The 17,619-nt window shown below is 40.5% G+C and overlaps 1 protein-coding gene across 1 annotated transcript; it reads right to left on the bottom strand.

Moving 5' to 3' along the window:
• Positions 1 to 440: 440 nt before the first annotated feature.
• On the bottom strand, positions 441 to 9,793 carry LOC310936863 (beta-1,3-galactosyltransferase 2-like; the record flags this gene model as incomplete). The annotated part of the gene is made up of 3 exons (XM_083901018.1): positions 441 to 678; positions 2,027 to 2,094; positions 9,056 to 9,793. The coding sequence occupies 3 exons, from the start codon at positions 9,791 to 9,793 to the stop codon at positions 441 to 443; spliced, it is 1,044 nt and encodes a 347-aa protein (XP_083757144.1).
• Between the last annotated feature and the right edge of the window lie 7,826 nt (positions 9,794 to 17,619).

Below are 17,619 nucleotides of genomic sequence, written 5' to 3'. Positions count from 1 at the left end.
GTGTCGTGGGCTCAGAAAAAAAGTAGCTTTAGTTTTCTACTAGAATTCTAGAAATCATGGTGCATGTGATGGAGGAATGCAACAGTGCCTGTAGGGGGCGTGGCCTCACTAACTGGCCCTGCAGTATGTGCCGCATTCCCTGTGATTGAGGAATTAGCATATTACTTAGGACCATGATGAACAACCATCTCTGAATCAAATTTAACAGTCTACAAGAAAATGTGCATCATGGTGCAGAGGTTGGATACAGTTAGGTAAAACAAATATATAAAGACACACAAACACAACATAACTAATAATAATAATAATAATAATAAATAACCATCATAATGCTTGTGAGCCAGGGGTCTCAGGAGCTCAATCTGAGGAAAAATATGAGCAAAATAAAAAAAAAAAAAAATTAAATAAACCCCCCCCAGTCAACACAATGGATTATTTTGTTAATGAGTGGTTTTGGGGACGACACACACGCAGGCCACGGGGACTTTGATGGAGTCTATGGTGAGCAGATACTTGTGCTTTTTGACAGGACACTGTTTCTTCCTCAGCACAGTCACCTGCACCGTCACAGGCACAGAGTTGTAGCTCAGATCCTCACGATTGTTCACCACGCAGCCTTGACACAGACACTCTGCAAATCTGATGTTAGCGGGGATCCTGTCCACGTCTCTGTCCACTCTGCAGGAGACACGCAAGAGATGTCAATGTCACAGTGAGTTCACACAGATTTCACAGTGACGTCGATGATTTCACAGTGATGACGTCAATGATTTCACAGTGATGATGTCAATGATTTCACAGTGATGACGTCAATGATTTCACAGTGATGATGTCAATGATTTCACAGGGACTTCAATGATTTCACAGTGATGATGTCAATGATTTCACAGTGATGATGTCAATGATTTCACAGGGACTTCAATGATTTCACAGTGATGATGTCAATGATTTCACAGTGACTTCAATGATTTCACATTTACTTCACTTTGACGTCACAGCGATGATGTCAATGATTTTACAATGTCAATGATTTCACAGTGATGATGTCAATGATTTTACAGTGATGTTGTCAATGATTTCACAGTGACTTCACTTTGACGTCACAGTGATGATGTCAACGATTTTACAATGTCAATGATTTCACAGTGATGATGTCAATGGTTTCACAGTGATGTCAATGATTTCACAGTGACGTCAATGATTTCACAGTGATGTCATTGATTTCACAGTGATGTCATTGATTTCACAGTGACTTCACTTTGCCGTAACAGTGATTTCACCGTGATGATGTCAATGATTTCACAGTGATGATGTCAATGATTTCACAGTGATGATGTCAATGATTTCACAGTGACTTCAATGATTTCACATTGATGTCAATGATTTCACAGTGATGATGTCAGTGATTTCAGTGACGTCAATGATTTCACAGTGATGATGTCAATGATTTTACAGTGATGATGTCAATGATTTCACAGTGATGATGTCAATGATTTCACAGTGATGATGTCAATGATTTCACAGTGACTTCAATGATTTCACATTGATGTCAATGATTTCACAGTGATGATGTCAATGATTTCACAGTGACGTCAATGATTTCACAGTGATGTCATTGATTTCACAGTAACTTCACTTTGTCGTAACAGTGAATTTATCATCAATTCATTAATTCAGTGGCATTGATAAAATAACAAACATTGGAGTTTACAACTACAGTCTTGATCACGGACATAATGCATGATTTCTTTCGCTGTGTCAATAAATGTAATGATTCCATATAATTCTGACAGTATTCGTTGTCACAGAGTGTTTTTGACTCCGATGACACCTGAACTCATCACGGCCCACTTACTTGTACCTCCACGGGGCCAGAGAGCGCTCGCTTACGTCCCCTCCAGCTTGGGCGCAGGTGCGCTTGTTTTCCTCGCCGAGCCGCTGCTGCTGCTGCTGCTGCTGTGGCGGGGCGTTGTTGTTGTTGTTGTTATGGAGACTGAGCCTGTCCCATTGTCTCCTGCTGACGCACCTGCGGCAAGTGTGAGCTGCAGAGGAGGCGCGGTGAGTGAGGAGCAGCAAAGAGCCGAGGCACGAGACCTGGAGACAGACACACCGTTAAACACTAATAAATCACTAGTAAATCAATAGATTTGAAGGTTCAAAGTGAAAGCAGTCCCTCTGTTACCATCTGCAGTCTGACCCACGGCATGTTGAGTCCGGACAGGTGAGCGTGTGACCGTGCGCTCCATCGCACCTGGTATGTGTATATACACACACACACGCGCACGCACGCACGCACGCATCGTGTGGGAAAGTCCTTAAACCTTTACTTATTTCCTTTAGTGTGAAATATGTGAACAAGCCACCCCCGATGCGGTGTTGCCAACTCGGTAAGGACAGTAACTATTGGCTGTCCTTAAAGTCGCTAGAAGACGCCATCGCCTAATTTGCATAAATGGCAATTTGCCTGATGCGAGTGTGTAATACAATGTGCTGCGGAGGTTTCTGTGAGACTGAGCGCCTGTGAGTGCTTTAGAGCACAGTAACTGCACAGGGGTACGTGCTTTTCACAAGACACCGCTAAAGTCTCCAATAAAACCAGATACAGACGCAAGATTTGTCGCTACTCGCTTTTGACAAAAAAAAAGTCGCTAAAAAGATTTAGCGACACATGTCCCCAAGCTGTCAACGCTGCTCCAGTGACGTCTCCCACGTGGAAAACTCACTAAACGTTCAGTTCCATAACTGAACCATAACAAATTAGACAGCTGAAGATTTGTCAGTCATTAATATTTCTTTTGTGATGTGGTTTCTGGTCTGAAACAATACAAATATTGACACAAAAAATGAGATACAAATGACCACAAAGAGACATAAGATGTCGACAAACACAAGTAAAAATTACCCTATAGAGACCGATGACCCAAAGGCGACATACAATGACCTTTTCCAGACAGATGCCCCAAAAGGGACAAAAAAGTACCACAAAAAAACATTAAAAAGTGTGCATTAGTGACCTCTAATGGTGAAACTGCAGATTGTAACAAGGTCCTTCTCATTATGTGTCCTATGTAAAGCAAGTATATGTATAAAAGAATAGACTTTTCCTTCATGTTATGAAGGAACTAGTGATGATATTATTGTTTAAATGTATAATCCACAGTTTATGACATTTACTGTTCTTGAGAATCAAAAATAATTTTCTGATATAAAATGTATTAAAAAAGTGAGCTGTCAGGATTGAGACGTGGTGGCTCAGTGGTAGGGTGAGTTGTCTTTCAACTGGAAAGTTGTGGTTTCAATTCCTGTCTAATCTATATGTGTCCTTGAGACCATAATACGTCTCATAATAACTCTTCTTTTTCTGATTTTATTTGGTAATGACAAGTAACAAAGATAGTTAGAGAAAATGCAGTCGAGTAAAAGTAAAAGTTGCTAGAAATATAAATAAAGTGAAGTAGAGATATGTTGATTTTTACACCAACAAACTCATCAAACTGGGATGAAATGATGTTTTTGAATGTCCTGTTTTGTCCACAAACCAAAATGATTCCTAATCGATCATCAGAATAGTTGGTATTGGATTAATAATAGATGAATCAAATAATCATGGAAGCCCTGATGCTAACTGATGCTACGTAGACTGAGGTGAGAGATATTCAGTGGGAACATGAAACTTATAATCAATGATAATTGTTGCTACGCCTGTGCAGGATCAAATCATCACATCCTGTGGACTTTGACCGCAAAGCAGCATGAGGCAATGTCACTGTGGCCCCGCCCACTGTGGCCCTGCAGGATATAAATGTTTTACGTTCTGTTTTTAGAAACACACACACACACACACACACACACACAGAGAGAGAGACAGCTGTACACCTGGTCACTTCCTAATCTCACTATCAGCGCTCTGATCTACAGGGAAGTGGAGTCAAACAATGGCTGTTTGCAGTGTTGTAATGTAACAAAGTACAAATACTTGATTACTATACTTAAGTACAATGTTCCTGTACCTGTATTTCACTGTGTTATTTACATTTCTAGCAACTTTTACTCCACTGCATTTCCTATAGAGCTTTTCTAGTCTATAAGAATTGTATACCCTTCTTTATTTTCAGCACAACCTATAGACAATCTGATCTTTGACTCAACAACACATTAGAAGACGGGGAAAAAAAACATTTTAAAGCCTGAATATGTGAACACACAACCCCAGGATGTCCATAGAAGGAAAGGATTATTATTCCCACGGCAATTTACCATGGGTGCACCTGTGGTACCGATCCATGATACCGAACAGTAAATGTCATGTACTTTAAGTCTTTTACTTGATTAACATTATAAAAAGTGACTTCAACTTCTACCAAAGTCATTTTCTGGTAACATACTTGTACTTTTAAGGTACTTAAAAGTATTCCTTTATGGTACTTTATACAAGACTGAAAGGAACTCCCTCTGTTTGGAGGTGGTAGATCTGTTGAATGCACTCAACCTTAATTCATTTTGAATATGAAAATTCTTCCATCCACCATTAACCCCTTATCGGAGATCGGGGCCCTTTCCACGGCCACATCCCCAGCTGCTCCCAGGTCAGCGTGGAGTCACCGGCTGTCTGTTGACATCACATTTTAGTATCGACACAGCTTGCTTGGAACAAAGACTCCAGATCCATTTAGGCTGTATTCCAATTCACATTTTTTGATTTAACAATGTGTGAATGAGTGGCATGAGGGGGCGTGGCCTTCACATCACCTAGATGTTGTACTGCTCTTCAGGAAATGGAGCTGACGGGGATTTTCCGACTCTCTGATCGAATGCAAATGGCATGTCTTGTTTTCACTCTTCAGTTTGTGATATTGTGATACATCAACACTGTCTATCCTCTCAACCTCTGCCCGTCTGGTGGTAGAGTCCAGAGGCTCGACAAGTTTGCGTCGCAGTAAAATGAAACAGTGAGTGTATGCAGTATACACGCTGTTCCTACGGCGTCTCCTTCTTCGTCTGGGTCAAAGACCGAGACTGAAATTGTGGTGCTTGCGCAGAACGGCGAGTCCGACTACAGTACAAATTTCCTGAACCTGAATATCCAGGTATGTTAGTCTGACTAAGACTAGTTCGATTTTAGTCAGACTAACGTGCTTACATGACATTAAAGCTCCCATAGAACGGAAGTACCAATTAACTCTGTTTTTTTTGGTGTGTATCTGCGCCATTACCTCGTTTAAGAAGCCCTGAAGGTTCGAAACAAACAGTTCACGCTGTGTTTTATTGTAATCTCAGGCTCAGCGAGATCTCTGAAAAAATCTGTTCTCGTTATGTAACCAACATTTCTCCTGACCTGCGGATCCTCCTGCTCCAGGCACTAGTCCGGGACTGCGACGGGGAGTCGTGACGAAGTTATTTTTAAACATTGTTAAAACAATGTTTTGATAATGAGTAGCAGTGCATCCACCGTTCCAGAGGGGGGAGCTGCGCTTCTGAGAGCTGGTGTGCTGATTATGTCAATTCCAGGTACCTGGCCAATCACAAGACAGTTGGGAAAGCTCTCGTTGGCTGGCCAATCACACCACAGTTCTGTCTTCTCGGGGCGAGATTTGAGTCTGAAACAGCGCGACTGAGGAGAGCTTCAGTGAGGAGAGATTTCTATCAGCTCATTTACAGCAACTAGGAGGTTTTTGACCATAAAAAAAGTTAATGTTTGTAAGTAGACCTCCATAACTCACATAGTGACCAATATTGGGCATACAGTATGTGCAATAGGACCACTCTATGGTAGCTTTAAGAATGCCAAATTATTATCTTAATCCAGCTAAAGTTGGACTTGGAGTGCTTCTCAGTGCGAGATTGCAACGTATTTAGGTCTTTCACCATTTAGAAAAAATTCAGGGAAAATCTCAAAGTGCATTGAGGCTAAGGAAGAAACCGCTGCTGAACGTTTGTGAACATGGAGTCCTCAGGTGGTAGTGTCAAATAAAACCGTCATACTGATGTTTCTATCTATTGCAAATGTTGTGTCTTTGTTATTTTGATTCATGTTTCCTTTACTTACTTCGTACTTCCTTCCCAACACCCCCCCAGTGCTAGTGACTTATGTAACGTGGATCCTTCTCCGAGGGAATCCACAAACACCACAGCTCATTGATTTGGATCTGGCCACTCACAGAGAGACAGAGCAAGCACACGTTTCACAAACTGTTCACAAATAGCAGTCATGCCAGTGAGGTGATGCAAGCCCGCAGCTGACTCCGCCCCCTCAGTATAAATGATTGCTGTCTAAGTTTAGACAGAGTTCCTGCACCATTTCATTCAGGAATTCTTCCAGAAAGGTCTTCTCAAAATACAGTCAGTTTTACTATGTAATTAATTCCATTGTAAAAAAATGTGTTTGTATCTTTTTTGGGAAACAGCCTCATACTAATTTTTATGAGCTATATTTAGAATAAGGAAATTCATTTACCAAAGGTGTTTATAAAACTTGTATTACTGGTTTTCCCCTGTTACAATGTCATTGTTTCCATTGTTTCTTATCTGTAGGAGCATTTATTCGTCCAATGTGATTTCCACATTCACGACCTAACCACCGCTTGAAGGCGCCACAGAAGAAGTGATAAAGACAGGTGATTTATTTTCGTTTCATTTCCATGTTTACACACCAATCCAGCCGCAAGGAGTATCATTGCGTGACACTGTATGAGTTCATTGTAATTGTTGAGTTGGCATTTCATGCAAACCATTGTACTCACTTGTTCCTGGCAATCATATCTTAAATTATAAGCTGTGATATCTGACAATGGTAGATTCATTTTCTAGTGCAAAACATGTTTATTTTTAGGCAGAAACTAGACTTGTTTTACTTCCTTGAAAAACATTTTTTGAAGTGTAGAAATTAGGTTCTGCCTGGTTTTGTTCTGCAAGAGGTCTACTGGTACTGACAAGGGCAGTGTTTGTACCAGAAAGGGTCCCAGAGAGGTCACAAATACTGTTCAATCACTCAAATACACACACAATTCTTGCACAGCCTTCTTTCTCTCGGATATTTTTCTTCTTTCATGGGATTTAAAGACAGGTTGCATCCATGATGTTGCATCGCTGCCATCTTCTGGAGAGAGAAGCCATCTACACACACACACACACACATTTTCTCCATCAGTTCCAAAGGATGTTGAAAAGCCACTTTCAACCCTTCCTACTCCCACCACACTCAAGCACACACTTAACATAATACTAGCCCTTTACCCTAACCTTAACCATCACAACTAAATGCCTAACCCTTAACCTAATTCTAACCCTAAAATCTGCTTGGCTCTTTCTGTTGGTAAGTTAGACACTTTCCTTTAGGACGTTGTAACGATTTGCCCAAATACCTTAAAGCGGACCTAGACCGGAAGTTCCAATAATTGCTGTTTTTTAGTGTGTATCTGCGTTATTACCTTGTGAGATTTATGTCTGAAATATCGCAGCTCAGGAAAGAAAAGAGAGATTTCTATCGGCTCGTTTACAGCAACTAGGAGGTTTTTGACCATAAAAACAAGTTAATGTATGTAAGTAGACCTCCATAACTAACATTATGTGCAACAGGACCACTCTATGTCAGCTTTAATTGTTGTTTTACAATACACAAAGGTACTAATATACATTTGCTGAATCTATCTATCTATCTATCTATCTATCTATCTATCTATCTATCTATCTATCTATCTATGACAGGTGGGAATATGAAAAACTGAAAGAAACAGTGCAATGTTTTAGTTTTTTTAATGGTTGACCGGCATTGGTCAATACTGATGTAAGCGGTGGGGCCACACACTGCAACATGTTCAGTAAAAGATGCCAGGGCTTGACCACAAACTCTTGGCGTTGGCATTCTCCATTGAACTTCTGACAATAAGTGCAAAAAAAACAAACAACAAGCTCAGCAGCCAGACACACGTGGAGCCACAGAACAAATCAGATCATACATTTAAATGTCTTTATATATTACAAGCAAATGCAACAATGCAATTGGACACGCCTACAACACACACTCATGATCTGGATGACAGGGCGGCCGCCATATTGGATGTATACTCTGTCATCATCACTTTAAGCCCACCCCTATTGAGGCAGGAACTCGTTCCCCAAGTTTTCCCCGTCAACATCTGACAAAATAATTGTAAATATCTAAAATGTTGATCTATCTATCTAAAACTCGGTAGCTAATCAGCAGGCAGCTTCCTGGGAGCTCAAGGGATCAATGAACCCACAGGGATTAATGAAGTTACCTTAAACCAGCACAATACTTTCTACCTGACATCTGCGCAGACTGGGGTCGTCATTATGGCATACGGCAGTCAGGTCGAGACCCAGGCAAGGCCAACAAGCACTCAGCTAAGCTTCCCTGAGATGTTTTCTGACCTGTTGTCCACGTAAACCAACAGTTTCTTCAGCTGTCTGGGTAGAAGATCTCAGATGGTCTCTCGTGTGATGGCAGAGGTTGAGGTCATGGGCTGACGTTATATTCAGGCTGACAATATGGGTCCCATTGGGGTTCCACCCGTGTTTGCCCACTTCAAGCCTGTGCCCACTAAGTAGGTGGGCACAGGCTACTAAGTGGCACTGGGTCCATGTGGGCAAACAAGGGAAACCACAGACAAACCTGCTTGGGACCCATCTTGTCAGCATGTTATCCGCAGTTATGAGGCCATGTTAGATGTACTTACAAATTATCTGAAAAGATGCTGGAGGTGGGGTAAATAAACACTTTCCTGTGACATCATGTTGAGTAACAGAACTGCACATTTTAAGGTGTAGTGCTCACTAATACAGATGGTAACACGTGTGTGAACCAAATTTAAAAGAAATTAACCCTTTTGTTTGAATATAATCTGACATATTTTACTTCAATTCATCGAATATGGGAATATTGGTCACTAATAATCATACTTGTGGATCTTGGTGTTGGGTATTTTTGGCCAAATAATCTCATTTTAGATTTTCGTACATACTTGTTTAGGTTGAAGTTGTTACAGTGAAATGTGTCAGAACTGTGATAGTGTTGCCAAAGCGATAAAAGGTTCACGCCATCCTCAACTGTTGTGGCTATGAGGTTATGGAAAGCACAGCGATTGTAGGTCACGGGAAAAACGTTAAAATCCAACACGTTTGGCGGGTCAGTGAAGGGGATGCCCAAGTGCTCCATGCACATGCCCACATACACATCTTCAATGTATAGAGCTCTGATGTGTTTGGCTGCCTCCACCAGTTTCTTTGGGAGGTCCATAGACATGATGTAGCCCAAACCAAGAGCATATGTTGGGTAAAAATATTGAGGGTAAACTTCCTCAGGAACAAACCATTTTGATGTTGAATTTCTAATAACTTCAGCTCCTCTCTCTACACGACCGGTCATGTAGTATGACTTTGGAGCGTTTGACAACAGTGCGATGAGTCTGGGAACATTCAGGAACACGTCTGAATCGATCTTCATGGCATAGAAGGCGTTGGAGCAGTAGGCGTCGAGCCACTCCAGCATCACCATGGTCTTGATGGTCAGGTTCTTGTAGCAGTCCACAAAGTCGCTCTGGATCAGGTCTCGGTGCTCGTTGCTTTCCTGCAGCAGCTGCTCTCGGAGCTGCTCCCCTCCCTCTCCGGTGTGCAGCCCCAACAGGAAGAACACCGTCACCACTTTGTCCAGTGCCACACTTTCACCTCCCCATGTATTGCGGATGATGTCACGATGAGCCCTGTTTTGTGGCGCCACATGGACCATCAGAACCAGGAAAGGCTTCTGCTCTGCACATTTCTGTGGCTCATTCATGATGAAGTGATACAGATTCTGGAGAAACTTGGTTTTTGATGATTCCAGGGATGAAGGTGAACAACAGATATCGGAAATCATTGTGGAGGAGAATGAGTGAAATGAAGAAAGCTGAAAACAACAGCACGGGTCTCCTCCTCAACATTCTTCTTTTCGACGCCAGCTGGATGAACGAGACAAAAACAAGCGTCAGTACGTTTACTTTTAATACTTCTAAAACTTAAGTACATTTAATATCAGAAAATGACTTTTGATACTTAAAGGTGAAGTAAGTAGTGTATAGTGCCATCTAGAGGAGAGACTGAAATTTACAACAAAGAACTGCTCCTCTGCTCACCCCCTCCCTTCCCTGAGCGCTACGGTGTCAGCAGCCGGTCAAATGTCGTCCTCGTCGTCTTTCTCCGTGTCAGCAGATGAGGTTCGTGAGGCGAGGGAGAGGGCGGAGCTACCGCGGCCGTAGCAGACGAAGCGGAGAGAGTGGAGGCGGAACTTCTGCTACAAGTAAAGCGACGCTTGATTTGTTCTCTCGCGTTTGTTCTCTCGCGTCTTACAGGCTCCGGTAGAAACATGGCGTCTCGCTGCTAACAGTGGCTATGCAACCGCGGCCCGCGACCATGTTATTTTACATGACTTTTTGAAACACTACGAAAATGAAACAAAAACTATTATACAGCGACTAGACAATGCAGGAGCACATAATATGTATAAAAAAGTGGATTTTGGATTATATAAACCCATAAATACCACACATTGTCCCTTTAAGTAGAGTAAATGTCATATACTTTAAGACTTTTACTGAAGTAATATTATAAAAAAGTGACTTCAACTTCATTTTCTTTTTTTCTTTAATGGTCTATATTTAGCGTCTTTTTCGTCTTGATGACCGCGCACAGCACTTTACTCTGTAGTTTGAACAATCACACTCGAGCCAGGCCTTGGTTCCGATCTTTGCTGTGTGTCATCTCACACATCATCTCCTTCTTTCTCCCTCTAACTCTCTCCTCTCCAATGAAGGCAAGAAAAGCCTGTGGAAAAACTCAAGTACGAGAGAGTCGTTTCCCCTCAGGACTAACGGATATTGTTAGTCCTGAGGAACACGAACAAGCCTGCACTCGACTGTCTCACTTGTAGCCGATTCCAACTGTGGCAACGAAGCAAGACGAAACACTTTCTCCTCAACGCTCACAAACAGACCGTGATATTTCTGAGACAGCAGGTAGCAGCAGTGCAGTCTGTGTTATATACGCATAAGCATAGGCCTTATACTGACGACTGAATGATTAGGACTTCAAACTTAACCCTTAGTGCTCACACGGCACGGTTCAATACACAACTCCTGTGCATCTTCAGGCTTTTAAAATGCGTTCTTTTGTCTTCTTATGTGTTGTTGAGTCAAAGTTATGATTCATTTTAAATTGCGATAATTGTGCAGAAGTCACAAAATAGACCATTTGTCTTTTATTTTTGTTCAAGCCAAGCGAACTTGTGTGAAATGTGACGTACTTCCAAATACAAAAATTCAACCAGATTACACAGTACTTTCTTGCTCAGGTGTGTTTATGTAGTTTATTTAAAACAATTAAAAAAAGTAGATAGCATACTCTATATAGCACATATGTGCCTCTGTATATACATTTTGACATATTATATACCTACATTATCTGTGTTTTAAGGGATAAAATATAAATATGTCTCTATGAAGTGCAGAATAGTGCCACGAGAATCTCCCTGTCCTCACGGCCCCTGCTCCAAGTGCCCCATGTAATGCTGTGTGGTGTCTTTGTTTTTACTCAGAAATTGGTTACAAGCCAGTTTTAAAACCACCCTAGGTTTGTTTTTCCACTGTTTACTGTAGATACAATATAGGCTAATGGATGCTGTTCCATCCTGTATTTCTTGTTAAATTCAGGGTGTTCAGTGTTTATTGTACTTCTCCTTTGGGTTGTGATAATGGCAACAAATGTCAAGTAGCCTTTAGGCTAATTCTGGCATATCACGTTGATATTGATGTTCCTTTTAAATCATGTATTCCGCTGTTCTTGTGGTGGTTTGGCAAACCGTGCCACTTTGACTGTGAGTGTGTGTTTGTCTATATGTGACAGAGGTAAAGAGGGCGGGGCTCACTTTACTGGCACTGCATGTTTCACTGCAAGGAGGTTAAAATAAGGCTAATTTCCTGGAAAAAGTTGGGCCTTTTTCTCCTTTGGCAAGCAAGGTATAAAAAATTTAAGAAAAAAAAATATTTGTCTTGTTGAGTGCTGGTTTGTGTGTTCACTCGTGGTGTTTGCATGTTAAATACACAGATGGGTGTGTGTGTGTGTGTACACATGCAAATATTTATATAAGGCATTGTCAGGTGTTCATTCCTATGGTCAACTTAAACATTTATTTACATGACAGTTTAATTGCTGAGGGACATCAGAGTCTGTGGCTACAGATTTACAAGCTAGTTTTAATTGAACAGAATGAATGAGCTTTATTGTCGATGTGCAGCTCCGTGTGGACGGAGCGCCTCTCTGACAAAACTACGCATATTCACTTAAAGCCGTTTCCATGTGGACAGGCCCTAAATCCCAGTCGCATTATCTGGTCTGGGTCGGACTCACATGGTCACGTGTGATTTTTAAAGTCCAGTTTGACTCAGACTAACACAATCATTAGTTGCTTGTTTTCTCTCTCATGTCACCTTAACATTTGCACAGGCAAAGCAGCCGTCTTGCTTGGATTTACATGTTCCCCGACATTTCTGGAGAAGAAGCAGTAGCACAGCGTCTCCGTCTTTGCCCCTGTGTCGTTATTCATATCTCTTTGTGATACACGGCAGAAAACTTTAAATTCCATTGCCTGTGTCAATATACCAACCAACTAGTTCAACTGGTTCTGCAGAACTACTGGGATACGGTTAGTTACTCCAGCGGAGGACAATGACACATTATTTTGGGATGACACATAATTATTGACAACAATGGTAAACAAATGTCTGTTACACTCAAACTTTTGTCAAATGTTTGGGTTTTATTTTACATGTTTTCCTGCCAATGTTGCGCAATGGTTTGTGCTATCGGAAAAATTCCCACGGTTTCTGAAACCAGAGAAGTTGCACGTCAAAGCCGGTGTGTGGTTATTACGGTAATTTCACGCGTGCTCTTTCAGGAAGCTGAACAGCTTCTTTGTCGCCAGAAGTACGCCATTTTTGGATTAAAATCTGACTTAAATTCTGACACGCTTTACGTTTTCTGCATGTTAAAGTAGCGTTTTGAACAATTTAAACTGAAGAAAAATTAAAGGTTTTATTTTTTTTAAAAAGAGGAAACTATAGGCGTTTTTTTCAACTCTCTGACGCTGATTCGCCCGCTTCCTGCAACAGCGCGGGTGAAATTACCGTAAAAAATCTTCAACTTTCAGAAACCGTTGCAATTTTTCCAATTACCTCGTGATGTTAAACGCGTCCCTCTGTGCAGCGAGCGTCACCACCATCTGAGAGAAACACACACACACACATAGAGAGAGTCGTGCTGAGTGGAGGAACTCAGTGATTTGAATGTCAAACAGTCATTTGTTTCATATTTTCAAAGCTACAGTTTGAGCCTCCCTCCCCCGAGGGCCTCTGAATGGTGATTGCACTGTCGTCACCTGTGAATATTTATCTCCCTCTGGTCTTTGACTTGATAAAAACACACATCAGGTCCAAACTTGTTGGGAAGCTTGGAAGTTTGCCACTTTAAACGCTCTGGCTTTGAACGCTCAGAATTCTGACTTTTAGTCTCAGAATTCTGACTTTAATCTCAGAATTCTGACTTTAATCTCAGAATTCTGACTTTAATCTCAGAATTCTGACTTTTTTTAGAATTCTGACTTTTTCTTAGAATTCTGACTTTAATCTGAGTTCAATCTGATTTTAATCTCAGAATTCTGACTTTCTCTTAGAATTCTGAGTTTTTCTTAGAAATCTGACTTTAATCTGACTAATCTCAGAATTCAGACTTTTTCTCAGAATTCTGACTTTTTCTTAGAATTCTGACTTTTTCTTCTCAAAATCGAAACAGAAAATGACTCTAATATCAGAATTCTGACTTTAATCTGACTAATCTCAGAATTCTGACTTTTTCTCAGAATTGTGAGTTGAATCTGACTAATCTCAGAATTCTGACTTGAATCTGATTTTAATCTCAAAATGAATTCTGACTAATCTCAGAATTCCCACTTTTTCTCAGAATTCTGACTTTATTCTTAGAATTCTGACTTGAATCTGACTTTAATATCAGAATTCTGACTTGAATCTGACTAATCTCAGAATTCTGATTTATTCTGACTTTATTCTAAACGTTTGCACTGTCATCACCTGTGAATATTTATCTCCCTCGGGTCTTTGACTTGATAAACCCATAAAGATAAAAACAACAAAAAATACACATCAGGTCCAAACTTGTTGGGAGACTTGGAAGTTTGCTCGTCACAGTTGATCCAGGTGTGATTTCAACGCTCTGGTTTCTAGGTCAGTAACCCTCCTTCCCCACCATAACCACCCCCCACCCCGGCTTGCAGCTACATGTCCCACAAGAGTCAACATGGACGAGAGGGAAGGTGAAGACGTTCTTGTCTTCCTCCTGCAGTGACTCAGTGAAAACCCGCTCGGTGTGTTTTACTCCTCTCTATCTTCATCTGAGTGAAACAAAAACATGTTTGCTTCTTCTTTTAAAGGTCCAGTGTCCTTTAAAGGTCCAGTGTGTAAAAATATAGATGAAATTGTTTATTTTTTGTTTGTTTTTTTTTAATTTGGCAGAAATTTAAATAAATATACTTTTGTACAATCACATCAGGCATAGAAGCCTTAGTATTTGTTTTACAGCAGGTCACCAGAGACAGACTAAACATCTTGTGACGCTAACTGAAAGTTGCACCATGCAGGTAGAGTGAGGTGAGGGATACTCTTGGCTGCAACGTGCAACAGCATCAAAGTCAAACTTCCCTCACTCTGCTGTTGTAGTGAATCAAAATGTCACCAAGGACAGGTATTCTTACCCGGTAACGTCGCAGACGTATGTGAGTCCAGTGAGTCTTGAATCCAGTTTGACTCCCAGTGCTGGAGGAAGAGGTGAAGCAGCAGCAGCAGCAGCAGCAGCAGCGTGTGAGTCACCTTGTGGACACATGGACGCTGATAAACTGACAAACAGTGCAGAGGGGAAAACAGGGAGACAGAAGGAGCAGAGGACAAGTCCCTGTCAACCTGGGCGTGTGACACCTGTGTGAGTGGGCGGGGCCTGCAAAAGTGGGTGTGACCAATGGTTTGTTTTGGTGGAAGACTGTGACAGCGAAACTCTGTTCCACCTTCCAAAGTCACAGACTTTGAGGTGAGTTTGTGGTAATGTAAATGTGGAATTAGAACTGTCTCGTTAAATCCTCTTGGGTGTTTTTTTTTACTTTGTGGCCACTTTACATAACTACAGGCATCTTTGCAGACTCGGCCTGAGGCAGGATTTAACGAGCAGCTCTGCCGTGTTGACATTGACACTGGGAAAAAACTGCACTTGTGTAAACAGAAGACTTTTTCTTTAATCTGAGAATTCTGACTTTATTTTCAGAATTCTCTCAAAATTCAGACTTTTTTCTCAGAATTCAGACATTAATCTAACTTTAATCCAACTTTTACTTTAATCTCAGAATTGTGACTTTTCTTTAATCTGAGAATTCTGACTTTAACCTCAAACTGCTCACCTTTCTCTCAGAATTCTGACTTTTAATCTGACTTTAATCTCAGAATTCTGACTTTATTCTTAGAATTCTGGCGTTTATCTGACTTAAAAGTTTTGCTGTTGTTTTTTGTTTGTTTTTTACTTTCTTTCAAAACATTTTTACATGTGGCCCTATTACTCTTCTGTACTGTTTTACTTTCTTTTCTATTGTCAGTTTGCCCTCAGGAGGGCGCTATAGGGCTGCTACAGCAACCAAGAAGCCTCTCGTACTAATTGCAGTCAGATTCTTAAACACCATTCACACTTGTGTTAAATTTTAAATAAATAAAATTGGCTGCATGGTGTTTTTACGGAAAAGAAAACTATGCCCTTATCGATAAATTGGATTAAAATGTGAAATAAAAGCCCAGGATTGGGCTAAAGTTTTGACTTACCATTTTGAAATCCACTTCTGCCAAGAGAAGTCAAAACTGACACAACTGAGCAAGCTAAATATATTATATAATTATATTATCCTAATGTCCTACATTCACCCAATGATGATGATACAAAATATTTAGCTGGACCAGACATTTCCTGCAGCCACTAAGCATCAGCAGGAGTTTAAAATGTATTTATTGAAAAGGAGGCACTGTTTAGTCCTTTTTTTCATGTCACAGGCACATGAAAAAAGTGCATAAAGTCAGAATTCCGAGATTGAATTACTTTCATCTGAATTCTAACCTTTTTTCTCAGAATTCTGATATTTCATTCAATATAATGTCAGAATTCTGAGATTAAAGTCAGACTTTAAGAAAGTCCAAATTCTGAGATTAAAGTCAGAATTCTGATATTTAAATCAGAATAAAGTCAGGAGTTCTGAGATTAAAGTCAGATTAAAGCCAGAATTCTGAGAAAAAGTCTGAATTCTTAGAAGAAAATCAGAAGTCTGAAATTAAAGTTGGAATTCTGAGATAAAGTTATAAGAAAGTCAGAATTCTGAGATTAAAGTCGATATTCTGAGAATAAAGTCATGAGTTCTGAGATTAAAGTCATATTAAAGCCAGAATTCTGAGATAAAGTCTGAATTCTGAGAAAAAAGTCAGAAGTCTGAGATGAAAGTCAGAATTCTGGGATAAAAGTCAGTATTCTGAGATTAACGTTAGAAGTAAAAGAAAAAGTCTGTATTCTGATAAAAAAAAAAAAGTCAGAATTCTGAGATTAACGTTAGAATTGTGAGATTAAAGTTAGTCAAGTCAAGTTTATTTATAAAGCACTTTTGAAAACAACCTCAGTTGAACCAAAGTGTTGCACAGTTATTAAAATACAATATAATCACACACAATATAATAATAAATAAAAACAATAAAGGAAAAGTGAGAGCTCAATTTTAAACTAAAATTAGAATAAAAACAAATAAAAAGTTAAAAAAAATAAAATAAATAAAAAGTAGTTAAGCCCAGGATTTTTGCCTAGCTGGGACTGAACGCCAGGGGAAAAAGATAGGTTTTTAGCAGCGTTTTAAAGTGCTCAACAGACTGTGCAGCTCCAACCTGGAAAGGTATAGGCTGCATTCTGAGATGAAAGAAATATATTATTTTATTATATTATATGATTGGAAGGTTTTCTGGTCTTATCTGTCTCCAGCTCAGACCTTTATTCAGCCGTAAAAGCCTGATCAGAGACAGATAGGTGACAGGTGACATCAAACCCTGACACCTCCCTCCACTGTTCTTCTCATCAGGTGAAATTAAGTCTGAAGTCTGAAGTCTGAAGCTGCACATGACCCTGTCAGATTATCCCTTGTAAGTGACCCAAAACATTCTTTCTGAGGCCAACCAACAACCACACACACACACATAGTGAGAGAGAGAGAGAGAGAGAGAGAGAGAGAGAGAGAGAGAGAGAGAGAGAGAGAGAGAGAGAGAGAGAGAGAGAGAGAGAGAGAGAGAGAGAGAGAGAGTGCCCGAACTGGTCAAACTGCCTGACTGCATTTTTTCCCCCGTCGTCTCTCAGGGTTTGGAAACACATGATATGTGATCTAAGCATCTGAACATGTTTCTCATTCTCACGCAAGGACACACTGTGGGTTTATAAGAGGCGTCAGGAACCAGGTCCTGGCTGCAGACGGGATCCAGCAGATTGACCCACAGC

This window comes from Microchirus variegatus (assembly GCF_963457635.1).
Source record: "Microchirus variegatus genome assembly, chromosome: 14".
Taxonomy (NCBI): Eukaryota; Metazoa; Chordata; class Actinopteri; order Pleuronectiformes; family Soleidae; genus Microchirus; species Microchirus variegatus.
The sequence above is the reverse complement of the archived record's forward strand: the minus strand, read 5'-3'. Positions and strand labels throughout refer to the sequence as shown.